This window comes from Arvicanthis niloticus, chromosome 13 (genome assembly GCF_011762505.2).
Source record: "Arvicanthis niloticus isolate mArvNil1 chromosome 13, mArvNil1.pat.X, whole genome shotgun sequence".
NCBI lineage: Eukaryota > Metazoa > Chordata > Mammalia > Rodentia > Muridae > Arvicanthis > Arvicanthis niloticus.
Window position 1 is genome coordinate 53,235,017 of NC_047670.1, and position 21,486 is coordinate 53,256,502.

At 53.0% G+C, this 21,486-nt stretch overlaps 1 protein-coding gene across 4 annotated transcripts; it reads right to left on the reverse strand.

Annotated features, from left to right (window-relative positions):
* Positions 1–449: 449 nt before the first annotated feature.
* Positions 450–21,286, reverse strand: Ift27 (intraflagellar transport 27). Of its 4 annotated transcripts, none has more exons than XM_076911583.1 (7): positions 20,751–21,084; positions 14,846–14,925; positions 14,204–14,263; positions 13,101–13,160; positions 11,631–11,748; positions 10,710–10,819; positions 450–758 (listed from the first exon to the last, which is right to left on the reverse strand). In XM_076911583.1, the coding sequence occupies exons 1-7, from the start codon at positions 20,782–20,784 to the stop codon at positions 729–731; spliced, it is 492 nt and encodes a 163-aa protein (XP_076767698.1). In that variant the 5' UTR covers positions 20,785–21,084; the 3' UTR covers positions 450–728. The 4 variants fall into 4 exon arrangements, with proteins under 4 accessions (XP_076767698.1, XP_076767697.1, XP_034373425.1 ...); XM_076911582.1 differs by lacking the exon at positions 450–758 and adding an exon at positions 767–1,271 and having other exon boundaries at positions 20,751–21,086; XM_034517534.1 differs by lacking the exon at positions 450–758 and adding an exon at positions 5,813–6,065 and having other exon boundaries at positions 20,751–21,286.
* Between the last annotated feature and the right edge of the window lie 200 nt (positions 21,287–21,486).

The window sequence follows — 21,486 nt, forward strand, 5'->3', positions numbered from 1 at the left end:
TATAAGCAAGAGGTTGATTTCAGGTATCTTTTTCAGTGGTTGGTTCTCCACTTTATAATTAGGGGCAGGGTCTCTTGCTCATTGGTTGGCCAACGAGTTTCCGGGACTCATCTGTCTCAGCTACTCTATACTGCCCCAGTGCTGGTGCACAAGCGCTCCTGGCTTTTTACAAGGAAGCTAGGGATCCGAATCAGGTCCTTATGCTTGTGAGCACTCTACTGATGGAGCCATCTCTCCAGCCTCTATTTCTGATCTGAAATCATGTCTACATGATACTCTACAGTCAGGATGGCTATGTTGGCACAGACCTGTCCCACTGGCATTGGACACGATGAGGCAAGAAGACCTTAAATTCAAGGCCAGCCTGGGCTACACAGAAAAGAAAACAAATGAAAGACACTGTCAAGTGAAAAGAGCCAAGTTCCCAATAGCACACATAGTGACACAGGTTTTTGGTTTTGAAATCTGTATTTTACATACAGAAGGGTGAAGATTCAGGCCACACACCCCTGGCCAATGTCGGTGTCTGTCCCTGAGTGGCTTGAAAACCTTCCATATTCTCATCTGTATTTTCTGTGGGTCTGCTTTTCTGCTTGTCTCTGAACAGGGTCTTCACTATGTAGCTCATGTTGGCTTCAAACTTACAGCAATCCTCCTGCCTCCGCCTCCTGAATGCTGGGATCACAGATTGGGATTGGATACCACCAAGCCGGCTTCTTTTCCTCTTTTTATTTTTTGTAGTTACGTGTACATTCATGCTGATAAACAAGCAATAATTATCATTGAAAATTTGAGCATTTCCTATAAGGTTGTACCTTCTAGATGGTGGCTGTGTATATCCGATTCCAGTCAAAAACACTGGTGAAGGTGGTGATACCTTCACCTGATAGATGGGGAACCTAAGGATCAGAGAGGCTAAGTACCTTGTCTAAGGACACACAGATAGGATACTAATCCCTCTGGAGGAGAAAAAATGTTTTTGTTTGTTTGTTTGTTTGTTTGTTTGTTTGAAATCAATCCCCAGCAACTTTTACAAGGAGGGCAGACCTCCACAGTCGGAGCTCTCTTGGTCTCCTGTCCCAAGTTCCACCCCCCTCAGCCACTTAAGTAATGGCTTTGCTGAGAACCAGCTCTGCACTCCAATCACAGGCGAGAGGCAAAAACTGCCCGTTCAATATTTCCTCCTAATGAGCCTCCACACTGCTGTCGCCTTTTAGGATGGAAGCGAGCTCTCTGCCACCGTCGCCCTCATATTTATCAGCTCTGTTTACCTGCAGGGTGGCAAAGGGAAGGAGCGGCGTTATACATAAATATCATGAAATCCACCGAGGGCAGCAGGCAGAGCGCTTAATCCCACCTCCGCCGCTAACGACTTACAATCTGAAGAAGTCACTCTCCTCTGTTCTCTCTGTCTCTAAAGTAAATAGAGGGTAACAGGCTTTAAAAAAAAAATCAATTGGTGTTCCGAAGAAAGAGGATGTGTGCTGACAGGGGTAACAGCTCCGTGTTGGACGGACCCGCACTCCCTTCGTTCTGATAATTTAGGAGACAGTGACCTTTGTCCAACCCCACCTGTCAGCTCTCCTCCCAGGCCTGAGAGTATTGACACCTCCCCCGTCACCTCTGAGCTGCTCTCCCAGGCTGCTTGGTTCCAGGTAAGTCATTTCTGTTGGGACCCTCCCTCTGGAACACACCAACTTTTCCATTTTGGATAAAAAGAACTCTGTGCTCCTGCCCTTCCTAGAGACAGTTCAACCTGTGCCCATGCCCACAGTGGGGCCAGCAAGTGCTCACCATCTTGCAGAAGACCACATAACCCAGGGACCTCACCCAAACCACAGAACCCCCAGGCTGCTCCCCCAGTCTGAGTCATACTGAGGCCCTGAGTCTGGGGAGCTATAGATCAGGACATTGGGGGATGGGCATCAAGGGTTTTTACACAGGGAAACAGTTTTATTTTTGAACACTGGATCCAAGACATGACCCCACTTCCATGGCCTCCCCAGCTGTCTCTGTGGGAGGAAAAGAAGTAGCCAAAGGCTTGGAATTTAGTACAGTTGGTTGAATGCGCACCTAACATGCAAGCTTGATTTCATCGGGCTTGATCCTTAGAACCTAAAACATTGGACCTGTTAGCATACCCCTGTAATCCTAGTACACCACAGGTCGAGGCAGAAGGATCACGAATTCAAGAGTCATCCTTAGCTGCATAACCAGTTTGAGGCCAGCTTGGACTACATGAGACCTTGTCTCAATGATAACAAAAGGGGTAGCCAAGGGCATTGTTGCTGGCTAGCTTCATGGTCCAGCTTCATAGAGTCTCAGACCATGAGCCACAACGGAGGACCATGGGCAGAGCCCGCTCCCCAGTGTCTGGGTTGCTGTGTTCCTGAGGTGGTCTGGAGAGACTTTGGGCTGGATACTCCATGTATCCCCCGGAGGTTATAGGCCCGCTGTTGTCTCATTATTCTCTTCAGACTGTTGGCAAGGGTAGAGCCGAGCTGCATCCATGTGCATGGCTCCTGTTCATGGGGCTGAATCCCTGTCCTGGCTGCTGCAGAGGGAAGGCTCCATCTTTGAGGGTTGCAAAGGATACCAGTGGCTCTGCCCGCTTCTAAATCCAACTTCAATGGCATCTTTATGGAGAGATCTTCCATGACCTCCTCAATTCATATTACAACACTCATCTTGACTCTGCATGGCCTCTGTTCTCCCCTGCTCTTTTGGCCCTTGACAGCAGGCACTAGTAACCTTTGTCATCCGACTTCTCTCCCATCCTACAGGAATACAATCTTTGAGCATAGGCATGACTCCCTGGAATGGGTTGGTATGCAGCAGGTGCTCACACACATCCAGGACACTAGACCCGAGGCTGGGAAAACAGTCCACTCAGCAAAAACACTTACAGTATAAGGACTTGAGTTCAAATCCACAAACCCATGTAAAGTCCTGGCACAGACACGCACGTCTGTCACCACACCACTGCTGAGGGGATACAAGCGAGACAGGCAGATATCCAGAGCTTGCTGGCTATGCAGTCTGGCTTAATCTATGAGTTCCAGGTTCAATGAGAGACCCCATCTCAAAAGTGGGAAGGGACAGAGGAAGACGCCTGATGTTGACCTCTGCCCCCTCCATCCAACCTACACCCATAGTTACACTGTGAATGGCTGCTCACAGACAACAACTCTTCAAAGGGGACAAACCATTTGCCAGGCTTCTGCAGCTGCAGGAGGATGGAAGGGACACACTGTTTCTTCTAACTGGCTTCTGTTGCTTTGGAGTCAGACACGCGTTCCTCCCACCCAGGCCTCTGCGATCCACCTCCCTGTTTCCTTTCTCAGCATATCCTAGACTAGCCATCATTGGCCTGGAGCTCCTCTCCAGTGGAAAGCTCCAGAGTCTTTGGACCATCCATCCTTGGTACCCATGACTATGCCCCAAGATAGCCACATGAAGACAGACCTCAGTTCCGATATTCCCTCTTAGGAATATCTAACCCAGCCCCACCCACTACCCCAATTTCCAGCTACCTCTGCTCCATTTTATCCTCTATACTGTTTGAAAGGATCTCATTTACTGTAGAACCAGCTTGCCAGGGAATCTAATGCCTAATGCCATGGGCTCAAAACCCAAGCCCCATGCCTTCTCTATTCAATGGAGATCCGGCTGCGTTCACCAAGGCTTCTCAGCGTGGTCAGGCACGCTCACTCATTATGCCTTCGATCAGCCAATCTAAAGCTTGTGAGTCTGTTCAAATCTCTTCCTAGGAAGGGGAGGGAAGCATGCATTCATTCTCTCTCTCTCTCTCTCTCGCTCTCTCTCTCTCTCTCTCTCTCTCTCTCTCTCTCTTTCATGCCATGGAAGGAGTGACACACTCCCCACTCCCCAAGGTCCCATCTCCTTCGGGTTTGGTCTGCAGTAGTCTCTGTAGATTTAGCACACCTGTGCCCCTTGATGATAAGAGGCAGCCAGGACCCTTTCAGCTGTCATCTGATCAGTGCCCTTCCCCCGCTCCCCCTCCAGCCCTTTTCCAGGTAGGAAGCAGCTTTTGCCCAGTGCCACCTGGTTTGAACATGACTCCTTTCCACATATCTCCATCAGAGCTCTCTGCAAGGTCTCTGGGAAGCAGGCACCCCTCCCCTCCATGAGTGCCCAGAGGAGCAGCCCAACTGCAGGGACACTTCCTAGGCTCCTACAAGGGCACTGGCACCCAGTCTGCAGTTGTCACCAGCTCTGCAAGCCTCTCTGGCCTCCAGCCAGGGAGCCTAGTGCCAGTACTTCTTCTTGGCGGTGCCCCTAGCTGCAGGATACTTGGGGGACTTCCTTCACTAGCTTCTGGGGTGTAGAGAGGTGACATATTTTAATTCCACTTTGGCTACCTTGATCTCACAGAAGGGTAGAGTCGGGAGAAGACGGGTCAGAGGTGGCTGAGGGCAGCCACAGAGACAAGTGACCTTTTCAACATGCTTTCTGTAGCACAGGGGTTCTGGAGAGATTCAAGGGTCCGAGGAATCAGTTTTAGGGTAAAGGAAAATGCTTCCTGGTCTCTTGGCTGCACACTGAGGACTTTTTGTAGCCTGGCATTGCCAGTGTCTAGACGTGTGCCTGGCCTGTAGTCAACCCTCAGCTGTGGTTTTCTGAGGTTGCCAGCTTGTGGTGGCCACAGTCAGTGCATGCTAAGGAGTCATGGCATGAGGGAAGATGTGAGGGCTGGGGTGTTGGCTGCTGCTCTGTGCCAGAATGCCCTGCGCACAGTTGTTTCTCCTTCCTGTGACCTTGGCACAAAGTCTGACCTTCCCCCTCTGCAGGGCAGCATGGCCTCCACAGCTACTGCCACGCTCAGGGGGAGGGAGGAGGGAACCCAAGAGCTGCTGGCTCTGGTGTCGAGCGTTCTGGCTCTGCTGCCCCTTGGCTGAGCTTAATTCTCTCCTTCCAGCTTGTCATTTGTAAAAGTAGGATATTAACAGACTCCACGCTGCAAGGACAGAATCAGTGGATGCATGTAATGTGCTTAGCTCATGTAGAGACGTGATGGGTCACCAACAGCAACCAGAGCCATCCCGTCATGGCCATTATCACAGGGACACACCAGGGGCTGTACACTATCTCGTGCTGTTGGCATGACACACTCTCCCATAATATAGAAGTCTGCGGGCAGGAGGTGACAAAGCCCTGTGGGCCAGGGGGTCATGGAGGAAGTAAGGGTGTCCAGGGAAGACCGAGATTCCCAGGAGGCCTCCGGTGCCAGCCTGTAGCCACAGCTCTGGTGTGGACAGGCCTTCCCTGGGGAGCAAAAGGGCGAAATGGTGATTCGGGACTAATCTGGAGGCAGTGACAGCACAGAAAGCTGTCTAACTCAATGCAGAGGAAGACACAGCCACATAGCTCTTGAGTGGAGAGGTGGCCCTTTCAGGAAGAGGGCATCTCTCGGCTGTCTGTGAACTCAGGACTCTTAGCGGTTCAGTGGTGTAGCTGGGAGAGGCTGGCTGACCCCCATGCTGAGCAACAGGCACACAGCAAGGCAGGCAGGCAGGGGCCATTGATTTCCCATGGACAGTAGCCCCCTCAAGAAGTGTGGAACCTGGAGGCCCTCCAGACAGGGGTGCTTCCATGGACTGGGGCCGCAGAAGCTCACAGTTACTTTCAAACCAGCCTGGGGTTCACCCTTTGTACTGAAGGCCTACAGGGGGCCTGCAGAGCAGGGAGGCCCTATACACAAAGGGCAGACAAAGGGGTCAGGTGTCCTCTGTGACTGGCCAGGGAAGCTTTGGAAAAGGCACAGCCCCCAACTAAGAACGGAAGCCGCTGCTGCTCTTCTCTCCTCATTTTATTGAAAACCGTAGTGATATTGAGAAGTACCAGGCAATCCCGTCTTCTGTCTCCTGGAAAGGCAAAGGTCTGCTGGGCTCACAGCAGCCCAGCCCACCAGAGCGGCCAGCCCTGTGGGACAGTCCCCTGTACCGTCACACCAGGGTATGGAATATGTCCACCTTCTCCCGGTACATCTGGTAGAACTGCTTGGCCAGACAGTGGAACGGGGCCTCGTAATTGTCCATCTCCTTCTGTAAGAGGTGAGAGGGATGTGAGAGTCTAGTCTAGAGAAGCAGGCGCCTGCTAGAGGCTTCTCTCCCTCTGGGCTCCTGACACTTGGTGTTGTAGCATCTTCATTCTATTTGGGCAGCTGCTGTGACAAGGCAGATTTTATAGGGAAACGGAGACGTGCTGACAGCTGCATGACTGTGATGAGTGGAGCCAGGGTCTGGGCCGAGGTCTATCTGTGGAGCCATCCTTGTAGCCACTAGGGTTCTGTGTGGAGGACATGAAGATGAATCCCCTTACTTAGCTCTGACAGAGATCCAAAGGCCAAAGCAAAACAGCAGACAGATGTGTTACAGGAGAAAGACTGACCATAGGCTGCCTCCTGGCCACAGTCCAGGCAGGAGAGGTGCAGCACACGCAGCCAGCCCCCTACTCAATATGCCAGGCTGCAGAAGAGTCCTTCTACTCACCTCAGAGACCAGGAAGGCCAGCGGGGTGGACGGCAGGGCCAGCTGGGAAAAGGCTTATTTCAAAGGAATAAGCTGAGAAGTCCGGGATGGTGCCAGGTCCCAGCAAGCATGCATGGCTCCTCCCATGGGGGAGTAGAGGGAGGGCATCTCTGACACAATAGGAAGTACAGAGCTGGCTCTCTGCTGGGGTTTGACGGGAGTGGGGGAAGTTTTCTTCATCCCTGACCCCTGGGGTAGCACTGACTGAGTGAACACTTGCTCTTCATAGCCAAAGGTGCCCAGCGGACATTTCTATTGTCCGGAGAATCGGGAAAATTAAGGAGCCTGCTTTAGGTTGCATCTAAGAGGAGTCAAATGGTGGGCCCTCCAAGGCGAGGTCAGAGGGGCTGAGGGGAGGAAGGGTGCACATGTGCACAGCACCCTTCTGGCACTGTGGCCACTACACACCTGAAATGTGGGTGCCTGTCTTTTCTGTCTGTGTTCCTGTCCCCCAAGCTTTGCTTTTTTTTTTTTTTTTTTTTAAATTGGGCCTAATGTTGAATCACCATGGGACCCAACACAGGAGCTGGTCTCTCAGACTGCGTGTTTGTTTGTTTGTTTTTTGAGACAAGGTCTCACGTAGGAACTCACTAGAGCCAAGGTTGACTTTGGATTTCTGATCCTCCAGCCTCCACCTCTGGAATTCTGGGATTACAGGTATGTACCATGGTGCTGGTGATCAAACTCAAGAGTGCCCTGCATGTTAGATAAGCACTTGACCACCTGAGGCATATCCCTAGCTGCTACCATCATCATCATTATCACCATCATCACCATCATCATCACACCCACCACCACCTTCACCACCACCACCACCACCACCATCATCGCCATCATCATTCTAAGATAGGTTCTTGCTAAGCCATCCAGGCTAGCCTCGAATTCTTAATCTTCCCACCTTGATCTCCCAAGTGGTAGGATTACAGCCACACACCACCATACCGTCTGGGTATTTTAAAGCGGCAGACAGGACCTACCACACTGCAGACAGGAGCTGTAGCTAAGAGCCTACAAGGGCCTGTCTGAAAGCTTTTCAGAGGCTGGCAAAGGCACAGCCTGGATAAGAGGCATTGAAGAGTCCCTGATGGAGCGGGAGGCACATCCCAGAAGTCCGTGTGGCCATACTTTACGGAGGAGTGGATGAAGCCAAGAGGGTGGAGTGGCCCAGCTGGACAGTGTACCCTGATCCCAGGCAGGTGACTGTTTTATGGTGTGGCCATAAAAAGGACAGAAGGGCACTAGGCCTGGGGGAGAAAGCTGCCTGGACCCCACAGCCAGGGAGAAGGAAGTGCAGTCGGCGGGGGAGTCGCTGAATACAGGGCCTAGTGCCGAGAGCATGCTGGGCCAGTTGGGTGGTCTGCCACCCAGTGAGCACCCGTGCATGCCAGCCTCCTCAGTCCCGAGTCAGGGGGAGTCCCTGATCAGGGCCCAGTGCCCAGTGTGCTGAGCAAGGTGGACAGTTTGCTGTCCAGTGAGTGGCTGTGCGAGGCTCCACACAGGCACTCAAGCCTCTCGCTTCTGCTTGTGTGGCCGTCGTGTCGTGTCGAGGCCAGTCAATGTCACTGAACAGCTTCCCTCCCCCTCCCAACCAAAGTGTCCTCAAGCACTGAGTGGACACAGGAAGGAGCCTGTGAGACCCTGTGGGAGGGTTTTTAGACAGAGTCAAAAGCTCTCCAAAGCACTAGCTGGGAGAACCCATCATAAAACGTAAGGAATTCAATGCCCAGGAGCCTCGACAGACACCATGGAGCGCGTGGAAATAGATGGAAATTGAACCATTTTCCAAACGCATTAAGGGGGCTGCCAGCGACAGAAGCCCTTTTATCTGATGACTAATTATCATCTTGTGCACAGTTTGGACACTGACAGAGCAGGCTGTTGGGAGGCAATGTTTGGAGGGAGGCTCAGGCTAGCTCTTGGTTTGACTTAGAATTCTGTCGCCAAGAGCTCCCAAGCAGGTCTGCTAAGGGGGTCAAGGGTTCAAACTCCTGGAAGACCTGACTTTCCAGGTGGACAGGGCTGCATTCTCATATTGGTTCTGTTTCTCCTTAGCCGTGGAACCAGGGAGAGACGCACAGCCTCTCCAAGTCCGCCTGCTAATTGAACAACAGAGACAGGAACAGCTGCCTTGTCAGGTTGCTAGGAGGCTGGAAACAATCTTTGCAACACCAATCAAGCAGTAGGTCTGCCCGGGAGGGGTCGCCTACTCACGGAGATGAGGGTTGGCCTTGCTCTTGTACTTACACGTCATCCCACTTTAGTGAGAAACAGTGGATTTTGATTTGGGTTTTGAAAGTCCTTTAAACTTTGTTCAAAGGAATCCTTTTTGACTTTGTTGTGGGGTGGGGGCTGGAGATGTCAAGACGTGGAGAGGTGCTTAAGAGTCAAAGGACCACAGAGGCTGCCACACTATGGAAGAAGGGAGGAGGGGATGGGCTTGGCAGCATCTCAAACCACGTTGGGTTATGTTCCCTTTTTAATTACGGCTTTCTTAACTGAGCCACCAGTGGTGCCCCTGTTAGCAGCAACTCAAGGGGGACTAGTTAACTTGCACAGTTAATACGGGAGCGGGAGCGCTCAACCGCAGCCTCCTCAGGCAGAATTTATGCGCATCCTTCCTGACACCTGAGCAGGAAGCTGACCAGTAGCTCTGGGTGACTGACTGATGATGCACTGGGGTGGGTTTTAATTTCTAGGAAATATGGGGCGTCGGGGGAAGGGTGTGTGACTGAAGAAGGCAGAGGAGGAAGGGGTGAGGAGTTACTTCTGGGGCTATAGGCACACAGCTTGCTGCCTGCTCAAGGACGTGAGGCTCGGCACAGCCGGGAGCCCTGTGTAGTAGGAGCTCTCCCCTTCGAACTAATCTAGCATTGTGATATTCGAACTCAAGACAGAGGTGACTTCCGTCTCTGTATCAGCCGCTGGTTCTGGGGTTTAGTAAGGAGTAACAGTAAAAACCCTATAGTAAGGGATCGTGTCTGTTTAAGAACACTAGCATGGTGAGTGTTCACTGGGTACCAGACTTGGTGGTAAGTGTTTTTCATTCCTGTGCGTGATGGGCCCCAAAGGGCAGCTTCCTATCCCTGTATCTACAGGTGAAAAGCCTGAGGCCTCACAGTGTACTGCCCATGCCCAGGGTCCCAGAGGCAGTTTGGCTTCTTGCCCATGGAAGGCAGAACACTTGCTTTGGAAGCTATGCCTTGTCTGGGGAAGTGTGCCAGTGAAGGACACCATAGATGCCCACATCCACACAGCAGCAGAGTGCTGGCTCAGGCTGTTCTTTAGGCATGACAGAGCCTGCGGCTGGAGGAGGCGACTCCCAATGTCTATTTTGGAAAGCTATATGGTTGGGTCTAGAGACCCTAAAGTGAGACCACATACGTACGCCATAGCTACCGCAGGCCAAACAGGACTCTCTGGCAACGATCCTGAATGAGAGCCATGGCTGCCTATGAGACAGTGGTGTCTAGGCCCCCTCATGCCGGCGGTGGGGGACACAGAGCAAGGGATCTGACTGGTGTGATTAGAACCATGTGGCCGGAACCCCGCAACTTTCAAGGTTCCGGATGTAACCTTGAAATGCCTGATGGCAGTTGCCCATCATTCTGAGTCTCCCACTACAAGATGGCTCTTACATCAAAAATGACACTAGATGTTCTTCTGGGTATGGGAGAAGGTGGGGGTTCCCGGGACTGGGTACACCCTGATCATGTGGGCCTGGGACTACTCATTTTTTTTCCACATCAATGCTGAATTTGGAACCAAATTAGGGGCCAATTCCTGTCTCACAGAACTACCCAGAGGGCTCTTTGAAACAGTGCACAACCTTCAGCAGCTCTCAGAGTCCAAGGGTCAGGGAAATGGTACACCCCTCCAACGCCCCCTGCCCCCGCACCCCACACTTCAAAGTGTTCTCAAGAGAGATGCGCACAGCTTTGCCCAGGGTAGGCTGTCTGCCCTGCTTTATTCACAGCGCCACACAAAGACTCTCATGAAATACACTGAGCAGAGACCCTGGGTAAAATATGAGCATGGGGTCTAATTTAGACTTTGCATCTGGTGGTAGGACCACTTGACGCATCTCAGGTCATGATCAAAGCTCCAGCACAGAGCAACCCCTCCCCCCCCCCCAGTGGCTCAGAGGGTAGGGGTACTCACCACAGATGTCTCAAAGAATTCCAGGCCTTGACTAAGCGCCCATGCCTGGGCCTGAGCAGAATCCACTGTCTGTCGGCCAGCCAGGTCTGTCTTAGTTCCCACTAAAACACCTACGCAAAAGAAATAACCACAATATTGGTTTCTGTGGTGGCAGGATGGGAGGGGCGTGTGGCACATCAAGTGACAGAAGCTGCCCACTTGAGGTGGTAGGTGCCAGTGGGGAAGGTCCCCAAGGGCCACAGAAGGCAGACTGGCTTTGCTGTGCACATGCAGCTCAGCTCATGGCTTCAAAATGTATCTGTTTCTCACCTCCTTAGGGCTGTAAGCACCAGGCAGGCCTGGATCAAGTTTAGAGAAGCTAATTCTCAGCTCATGAAACCAACCTCGGACGTGGTCATTAATGCTAATCTCGGGCCTGGGCTCGGAGTCAGGGACTCAGGTAATTGAGCTCCGTTCCCAGCTGCCTCGGCTGCGCTAATTTCTCAGCCCGTCTCTGGAGGCCGCTTTCCCTGGCCTCTAATGAGGAGAATTTGTTGATCTCACACAGGGATGAGAAAGAAACTGATTTAGAGCACGCAGGAGTGGCAACCAGGCTGGAATGTAACTTGTGCCCAGCGTACTGGGGAAAATGAGGGATTCTTCCCTGGAGTTAGCTTTCTGGAAACATCCAGCACCTTCCTTCTTATTATCTCAGCCCTCCCAGCTCTGCCTGGTGGGTGGCATCATCTCCCCACCCCCAGGCTCCGGGAGGTTTTCAACACCATTTCGAGGCTGAGCAAGGACACAGTGAAGGACGCTGAGGTCAGAGAAGTCAGGGATTCAGGCTCTGTTCTATTTCCACAGCAGCTTGCATAGTGACCCGAGGCCGTTGAGTTGAAGGATGGAAGTGGGGTTGGAGAAAGGCCCAGCTACAGTTGATACCTGGGAGGGAGATGCCCGAAGTCTGAGACCGGACCTTCTCCAGCCACTTGGTGCAGCTGATGAAGGACTGCTCATTGGTCACATCATAGACAAGACACAGGACGTTGGGATTCTCCCACTAAGCAAGAGACAGGAAAAGCCCGTTTCAGGGATGTGACAAGGACTCTTGGATGGGCACTGGGGTCGGGGGAGAAAATGGACTTTTGGGGAGGTGGGTGAGGGAGGGGTGTGAGCTGGAAGACTGTCCCACCCTCAGATGGTCACAGGTCACCATAGATAAAGGGAGGCCAGGTGCAGTGGCACTCATGAGGGACAAGCATTCCCACCTCAGAAAGGGAAGCTTGAAGCTGGGTTGAGGGAATTCCTACCCAGAAGCAGCAGTGACTGTCAGGCATCCCTCCCTCAGGAACTGCCTGTGGATCACTGGGATGGCCCCGGGCAGGAAGGCTGTCTAGGAGAGTCTCACTCTGTAGCCGAATCAAATAGCTCAGACAGGCCCCATGTGACAGGCTCCAGGGGCAGCCAGGCTGGGCAGGACAGGGCTATTTGTCACCCGGAAACCCTCTTTTGTCTGTCGTGGTTCTACTAACTTATGCACCGCAGTTCTTTTGGGAGCCCACCACTACGAGGCTATGGTGTTCTCCCAAACTGCAGGCTGCAAAGGGCAGCGTTCCTCCATTGTCTAGTCCCTGGATCTTCTTCACAAGGGTGGGCTTTTCAAAAAGTTGGGGGCTCTTTGGCTTCATGTATGGTGTTGCCATCAACCTAATGCACATACACTAACACCCGGAGGCGGCTCCGTCACCCAGTGAAGAGCCAGGATTCCAAGCTGAGGACTGTTGGCCTAGGGTTGGGGAGGACTCTGAGTCCCTAAAGATTCTGCTGCCCGTGATGAGGTCACGGGATGTCCTTGCCTGGGCTGTGAACCCTCCCTCTGATACACACATGCTTTCATCTGGGATATCAGTGACCTTGTGGGGCCTGTGGTGTCCTATATTCTAGTCTCCTCAGAAGACCAGCCCAGCAGGATAAGCCCAATGCTATGCATGATCCTTCTTGGTGAGGTAGAAAGGGCTGGGCCTCATTTCTGGCTCTAGGCCTCCTCAGAGGGGTAGGGATCAGTGGTCCTGTCCTGGGAGGCTGGAGGGGGCTGAAAGACTCTCAGGAAGGGCTATTAAAAAACAGCAGGCTGCGGGGGTGGGGGTGGGGCAGCTACAAGGACTGACCAGCTTCATGGCTCCTGGAACATTCTGGAGCTAAGGCTGACTATGATGGGTAAACAGGAACATTCTATATTTGTCACGTGGCTCAGAGCCCCAGGAGGAGGGATGCCCCTTAAAGGATCCTGCCTGGCCACTTCTGATGCTCCCAGGGTATCCCCCCACTGGGTGTGCCACCGGGAAAGGGGTCAGGCAGAAGTGGGTGGTGAAGGTGGGTAGGAAAAAAAAAAAAACCCAACACACTACTTGCCAGTTTATCCAGCATCTCAGAGAACAGCTCCTTGCCGGCTGAGTCAAAAATGAAGAGTTCCTGGGCCCACAAAAGCTCGTGTCAGAAGAGATCTCGGGACGAGTCAGGCTGAGGTTTCCCACTCAGCTTCACGGACGTGAGGCTTGCGCACAGACCGAGTGCGCATGCCCATGCACATGGCTGCCTTCACACACGTGCTATCTTCTCCGAGAAGATCCCCAGAGAGATGGCAAGAACAGCCCCGAGTGCCCGAGAGGCAGAGGTGTAGCAGCTTCCGTCCACCTGGTGTGACCTGGTTGGCAGGTGGCTCACCTTTCCCAACCTCAAACACAAAAGTCTCGGGGGAGTGGCTGACTGCCCACCTGGCAAGACAGAACGCTAGGCAGGCCGGCAAGTGTTCTGGTGTCCAAAAGGCCACGCTGTGCTTTGTTAACCAAATGGACTCTCAGATCATCTAACAATTCTTGATAAAGGAGGTCACTGAGGAGGCCTGGGGAAGGCGCTTAAAGTAGGACAGCCTGTCACTGCTCTGAGGCAGTGAACATGTGCTCTGTACACAGAGTACCTTGCCTTCCGAGACCAGGTGGAGACCTTCCCAGATGCCGCTGCTTGCTTGGAACCCCCTGAGATCCCTGAGCCCCATCCTGGTACCCACCTCCTGCCTGGCTCTAAACCCTGGTGGGCAGCACTGGTCTGCCCTGCATAGTATGGTTCCTATCTTGTCCTTTCCTGTGGCACCAGGAAGCTTCTGTGCCTTTTTTTTCCTCAGAGGTCTCCTTAAGCATCCGATGGATGCAACAGACCCTGTCTCCCTGTCATCGATTTGTCTCGTGCTCTGGCGAGGCGCGATTTTGCCAGCCAGACAGACATGATATGTGTGACGCTGTACCATACCAGTCCTCCCCGAGAGCTGTGGGAGTCTTTGGAGGGATCCGATTAAGAACTCAGATAAAAGATGACAAGTTCCTTTTGGTGAGGCCTGAATCCCAATCCCTCCCTCAAAGTGTTCCTGTGTCCTTGCTCCAGGACCCTTGGAGTGAGGGAACCCCAGCCTACAGGAATAGCCCTAAGTGCCCTGGCTTCAGGGCAAGGGTACCACTCACCACACTGTCATTTGTGTCAAGAACTGGCACTGTCTTCACCACCAAATCCACTCCGGTTGTCTGCAGGGGACACCAAGATCACAGGCCTTAGGAGGCCCCACACTGGGACAATCAGAATGAGGCACGTCCCCACCTCCCTGCAGAGGTGTTCCCAGTCAAGCAGAAGTCAGAGGCTCTGAGGGCCTCCCAACTCCATATAGTGAGAATTTTGATTTCTTTAAAAATACAGATATGTTATGTCAATATTATTTTGTTCTAATCCCAGCTGTGGGCTATGGGACTGCTTCAGTCTGTCCACAGCAGCTGACTACGATTTGTCTCGTGCTCTGGCGAGGCGCGATTTTGCCAGCTGAAGATAGTTTATATTTGGAATTCTGGGGCCTATTCAGAGGATATAAAAATGCCATAGCCTGAGGGAGGAGGCTGCTCCCTGCCGACCACTGTTCCTGGCAACCATGTGGTATCCTGGTTGGTCCCTTACTGGCAGTCAGTGGAGGCTGGATCTCCATGTGGCCATTTCCCCATCTTTTCTCAGGCCTCTTAGGGCATCATCTAGGGATCTTGACAAGTCTCCCTCTCATGGCTGACCACCATGTTTCAGTTACATAGTGGCCAGGCGGGGACTCTTGGGTCCCAGCTCACCAGAGTGTAGTTCTTCTGGAAATGGGTCCCGTCGCTCCGGAACATCTGCACCAGGGCCGTCTTGCCTACGGCTGGGTCTCCTGAGGCCAGAGCAGAAGAAAAGTCATTGCTTGGGTCCCATCAGGCATGAGAAGCTCCTCCTGCTCTAGAGTGCTTGCCTCGAAAGCAGAGACCTTGCTGAGTTTTCAGAGCAAGCGTCTGCAGCTCTTGTGAGCAGCAGAGGGGTTGCCAGCAGAGCAACGGGTCCGGGAGACCCAGCTTACAAGCTTATGTAGGCCAGAGTACGTTTCTATAAACCTCACAGCCCCGTCAACTAGAAGACTGACCTAGAAGGTAACGGCTCTGGCAACAGAAGTTACACTCTTCCACCAAGGTACACCCTGTGGGGAAACCTGTCACTTTCAAACTCCCATTTACTCTCGATTCTGGTCTGCAGAAAGGGGTGAGCAGCAACTCGAGACCCCACCTGGCTGAGCCACTGCCTGCTCCCTCATCTGCACAGCAGTGAGGAAGTCAAGAGGCCGCGTCACTGTGAGAAATCTCATTTTCAAGTGATGTTCTCCATCATGGTGTGCCAGGTGGACGCTGAGCTGCCAGACTTAGTTGCATGCACGCGTGCGCACGTGTGAGCGCGCGCACACACACTCACACACACACCCCACATCTTCAGTCACTTCCAATGGCCTCTCTGCCCAGCTGTGCCCTTCCCTCTCTCTTTGTTCAATAAACAGCTCCAGGACCCCACACATCAGAAACAAAGTTTCCTGTCAGCTTTCAGGCCCAGATCCGAGTCTTTTCCAAAATAGGAGGGAGTGGTTTTATATAGAGTTCATCCAGGGCTGTCATGGGGACAGCTCAGGGTGCCCTGCTCTCTCCACTGTCCCACCTGACCTCCGCTGACATGGTTGCTTTACATATTCGGGTGTCTTTCCCACCTTGAGAGCAGGATACTGATTCTCACTCCATTGCCCAGGTGTTTTCAGGACACCTGCTTTCTCATGTTCCTGATCCTCAAGGATGTGACCATGACGACGATGCCCACCACCACCATCAGCACCACCGCCAACACCCATTCCTTGTTTCTTGATTCCCAGTGTTTGGAACAATCGCTCTCTTCATTGTACTTCACAGCGAGCGGCTCCCTCTGCCTGACCTCTCCAGGCTGCCTCTCTGGACACCTACGCTCTTGACTTTTCCCACCTGTAATCTTCCTATATGAGACAATTACGAGACTGCTGTGGTGTCTCAGTGAGGGCTGAGTGAGCTATACAGGGCTTCTTAGAAGGGAACAGCCTCTGGCCAGGCTCTCCTCACAAGCTCTCCATCACTCTCATTCTGTCCCTCCCATGCTGTGCCCTACACCCCCCCACCCCCGAGGTCGCAGGTGAAGACAGCCAGGCTCACAGAAGCTAGGTGACTATCTGAGATTTTAATACTACCTTGTTTCGCCAGGCTGGTCTGGCTGACTACTCCCCAATACTGCCTTCAGCCTCTTCACTATGTCTTCTCAGGGTCTGTGGGCCCCACCTACCCCCGGGCACAGGGCATGCGGCCCAGCATTTCCTTCTCCACGCTTACCTTGACGACCCCTCACTCTGGAATGGGAGTCAAGTCACCACCATCCTGACACCCTATTCTGTTCCTAAACCCGGGAGGAAAATTGGCTCTTTCTCCCTGGGAGATTCCCCACAGATTGGCTTTCGGTTAATTTCATGAATCTTTCTGCTGACTGCCAGTCACCAAGGCTGGCAGCGGAACTCCTGTGTGGGCTGCGAGGAGGGATCTGAGCATGGAGAGGCGGGGGAACTGATAAACACACTCTAGGAGCAACAGGATGACAAGCGGAAAGCCAAACAGCACAGCTGAGAAGCAGAGCATCCGAGGGAGCAGGGGAGACCTGAGAGCCTGTGAGCCCAAGTGGTTGCTGGGTGCAGGGGTTCCCCAGGTGCGGCTGGGGCAGGAAGACTGGACTGCCTTGGGAAGGCCCCGTGAAAGGCTACTAGTGATCTCGTAACTAACTGCCAAGTCTGGTGGCCACTCCTGGGCTCTCACTAGTGAACTCTCTAGATGGGGTGGCAGCCTGCAGCAATCCCCGTCCTACCCCCTACCCCTGTCCTGTGGTTGTGAGGACCCTGAACAGGCTCTATTTTGTCGCCATCGCCTGCTCCTCTGCCATGCCCCGACACGTGTTTATCCGCTTCAGTTTTCCCAAAGGTGGGCACTGCTGGGGTCTGTCCTCTGCGCTCTGATCCTGGCTCTTTTGCCTCAGCTAGCCCCTCCCCCTCATCTTAGTTTGGGCCTCCAGCGTGTGAGGAGAGGGCGCTGCTACTGCTACAGCCACGCCTTGGCTTCTCTTATCCCTTGACCCTTGCTGTCCTAGGCCGGCTCCTTCCAACCCTTGTGAGGGCTTCCACTGGTTTTCTGTAGTTTGCTTGTCCACGGTCACATCTTACCACAGACCTTTCTCCATCTGTCTCTTTCTGCTCATAATGAAGCCATGGACTCATCCTCACTATCTGAGGGTATGGTCACCACCTCCTCCCTATCCTGCTGTCTTCTCTCTAGTCCTTCTGGTTCTGGGCTGTCTCTCAAGCCTACACTTTGAGCACTTGCCCCATTACCCAAGGCTGCCCCAGGAGCTCACACATCATCTGTAGAGCTGGGAGCCCCCTCTTTGAGCTTCTATCTGCCCAGCCCTGGAGGCATGATCCCCACCTCACCCCCCACATGACTACCCCAGTGCCCCTACATGACAGTCCCTGATGTACAGCATAGTCGTTGCTAGGAGACAGGCCTCACATCTGTCCTAAACACAGAAATGGACTGGGTTGCACCTGGCTCTGAAGCTGAGCTGAGTCCCCTGCCAGAAGAAGCAGGTCCTGGTGGCAATGTGGCATGTGGTAACATTGCTCTAGTGTGACTGAACTGAATGCTGTCCCAGCCAGGCATCTCCCCTCCCCAGAGGCCTGCACCTAGCTCAGTGGCCTCCTTCCGGTCTGCACCACTGCTCTGTGTCTCTGTTCCTGCAGGCTGACTCTGGTCTCTTATAGTCAGGAACTGATTCTGTCATTAACTTTCCCTGACTCCCAAGCCCGCCCAGCTCAGCCTCACCAGAGAGACAGTCACAGAACAGAACAGCTGTGAGCCCCCTCATTCGCCCACAGCACACATCTGTAGCTCTTCCATTCAAGTGCTAGGTGACCACTCCAACCATCTCCAGCTGTCCCTTATAGAAAATCTGAACCAGTATTCTTATTCTTTTTTCCCTGGACCCTCCTTCCACCCCCCTGCCCCCCTGCAACTCTCTCTCTCTCCCTCTCTCCCTCTCCTCTCTCTCTCTCTCCCTCTCTCTCTCTCCTCTTTCCATTCCAAGTCGGAATCCTGTTCTTTCTTTGTGGCAAAGCTCAACTGGCTTCCTGTATGGCCTCCGAGGTCACCTGTCCTTCTGTTGTCTCACCAGGCGGCTATGATATCAGGTTCATATAATCGGGCCGGGTGCTTTGGCTATACTCCATGAGGGTGTGACCACTGTCCCCACATCCCTAGACAGATGAGCATCCCCTGGCAAAGGCTTGGATCCAGACTCCAGTGCCACACTAGCTGTGTGTTAAGTAACTGTGCCACCTAAGGCCTCTGGGCTCAATTTACTACATCTGTAAGATAGGCTAACAGCTTCTGTGAAGGACCCACTTCAAAGAGTTGCCAGGGGTAATGAATCAGTGTAGCCCGTGTCTGGTGCATGGTGCTGTTGGTTCAATAAATGAAACACAGATGCCTGTCAACTGTGCTCCCTCTCTCTCCATCTCAAGCCAAAGAAGCGGCAGTTGTGTCTGAGGCAGTTGGCAAAGTCTGACACGTGAAGGGCCCATGATTCACACTTGCACATCTGGGTTCTTCCTGGTAAAAGGGTTGGGCTGACTGCAGCTTGCATGGTGATTCAACATAGTAGATGCTCAATAAACATCTGCTGACTGACTATACATGTGGACTGGCGATTATGTGAGAGAACATGTGGGCCTACGAGGGATGAGAAGAAAAAGCTAGAGGAAGGGTTTGTGTTTGTGTGTGTGTGCACTCGCACATGCGCTCGCACACGCACAAGGGAGGCATGGAGATTAAGAATCTGAATGTGGTTCCATTGGGGTCTATTGGTCCCTGGAGGCTCTCAAGGGGAAACACTCTGGAGGCCTTAACCAGAAGCTGTAGACTGAGGACCAGACTGGAGTGGAGACCAGGAGCCGCTGATGACTCTGGTTGGGGCTGGAATCATGACAGGTATAGTGCCAGGAGGACTGGGGTCAAGCAGATCACCGGGGTCTGGACCCAGGGTCTGAATCACATGACCCAGGGTAAGTGTCTCCATTGCTCTGGGCCTTGCTGGCCGCTGTGAACATTTGGCCAGGAGACACTGAGGGCGTGACACGGGACCAGCACACAGTAAGTCTAAGGAGAGGGGCTCACCACAGGAGCTCCCTGAGAGCTAACCCGCTAAGAAGGAGCTAGCCAAGAACAGCAGGCAGAACCGCCCACTTAAAATGAAATTTAACTTTAAAAAAAATGTCCCCAACTTACCCATGCAGAAGCTGAACACTGTCCAAAGCAGCAAAGCCGGGCAGGGACTGGCTGCTTTTGTTACACCACACTGCCTCCCCTGGAGCCCTGAGAACTACAATCCGCAGAGCCAGGCTTCCTTCTGCTGCACTAGGGTCTTAGTGATAACAGTCACTCATCTCTCTGCATGACGCTTTTGTTTTCAAATTATTATGGGCAGTGCCCCCCTCCCCACACTCCCATTCTTACTCTGCAGGGTAAAGATAAAAAGACATCCCTGTTGCTAACCTTTGGATTAGACAAGCCTCTGGGCATGCCTGTAGGAAATGGTCTAGCTTAGGTTAAGGTGGAAGGCCCGCCCCCAAAGGTGAGTGGCACCTTTCTAAGGGCTGGAGCCCCTGACTGAATAAAGGGGAGAAAGAGAGCTGAGGGCCAGAGCTCATTTCCCGACTATTAATGCCAGCCTGCCTCCCATTCCTGCCACCATGCCTTCCCCACCATGATGGACAGTCCTCTGGACCCGTGAGCACAATAAACTGCCTATTTCCTGTCCAGTATGTTGTCCCAACAAGAAGAAAGGTAGCCAACACTTCTGACCCACAGGCAGAGCTCTCAATGCATATGACCTCCACTGGGGGTTCACCCATGGCAACAGCACTCAGTGCCCCAGTCACATCAGGATCACACGGAACCTACCCGGGTGTGCTGTGGCAGGGAGGGGTTAAATGAAATACCCCCAAATGACACTGGCATGCAGTGTCGACTCAGTAGACTCGCGCGTGCTCTGCTGTTAATTAACCAGACTGCAAGCTAAGCATATAGGCTTCCACATGTTCAGACTGACTCAAGGCAAGTCCACAGGCGTGAGCACCACGAACTCACTCTGTGTTTTTCTATATAATACTCATCCAACACTCGGGCTTTGTGCAGGCTATTTGCCTGACAGTCAACAATAATAAGCTTCTTACTTCCAGGGAAACTCCAAGTTCATGCTCTCAGTCACACCACACCGTTAATATACCCCACCCCATCTTCCTGACATCAGAGGGAGTGGCCCCTGACTCTGGGGTACAGTCCATGCTTGTACTGAAATATTTGCTCAAGTTTGTCAAGTCTACCTGGTGAAGGTGGTCTCAAAATATAGGAGGGAGCTGCATCTACAAATGTGCCCTAGGGGAGGGGGGCATCATGTCGTGTCCCTCACCCCCCCCGTGCGTCTTCTAGAATCTGCTCTGCTGGTCACTACAGCCATTCTTAAGGCAGGCAGACAGTGGACGCGATCGTGAACCAAACTGCCTGAGTTAGGACGGCTCAGGCTCTGGGGACCACGCGTTCAAGCACATTTACCACTCACCTGCCAGGATGCATTTGGCGGCTAGCTTCACCATAGTAACCAGGTACTAGCAGAGACGCGAGGATGGGGGAGGGCACTGAAAAGGGGTTAGGATTCTGGGACAGCTGAACCCAGGGTCTGAGGCCGTGATGTAGGGATGGATGGTGGCCCGGGTGCTAGGGTTGGGTGGACAAAGGGCCCCAAGCAGCCGGCAAAGGTGCCGGAGAATCGGAGCGGAACCCGTTTCAAACCTAGCCTTGGTCCCGGCCGAAGAAGAGTTGGGACACAACCACTAGTCCTCTGGTCCCAAGAGTCGCGCCAAACAGGCTCCTGGCAACCATCATCAACCCGCCTCCTCCCTCCATATTGCCCTCTAATTGGTTGATATCAAAAGCTCGGAGACTTCAGAGACCCAATAGAAGAAGGAGGCGGGGAAAATCGTCTCCCACAGCGGGACAAAGCCGAGAGGTTTCTGCTCTTTAACTGCTCTCAGCTTGGCCAATGGCTTGATATGATGTCAATCACCGCTGGGCTCCGCCTAGCGCCTTTGGAGAAGCAGCCCAACCAGGATGCAGCTGGAGGCGGGGATTAAGGGGACTTTTTGATTGGCCAAAACAAGGCTTGAACCATCGCGAAGAGTTCGAGGTTCGCTGCACCTCACCCCGTCTTCCTGGGAATGGGTTCGCCCACACGGGGTGGGGCGACGCCAGGGGAATGGCGCCTGCGCAGTAAAGGAAGCTGCAGTCGTGGGTCCTCG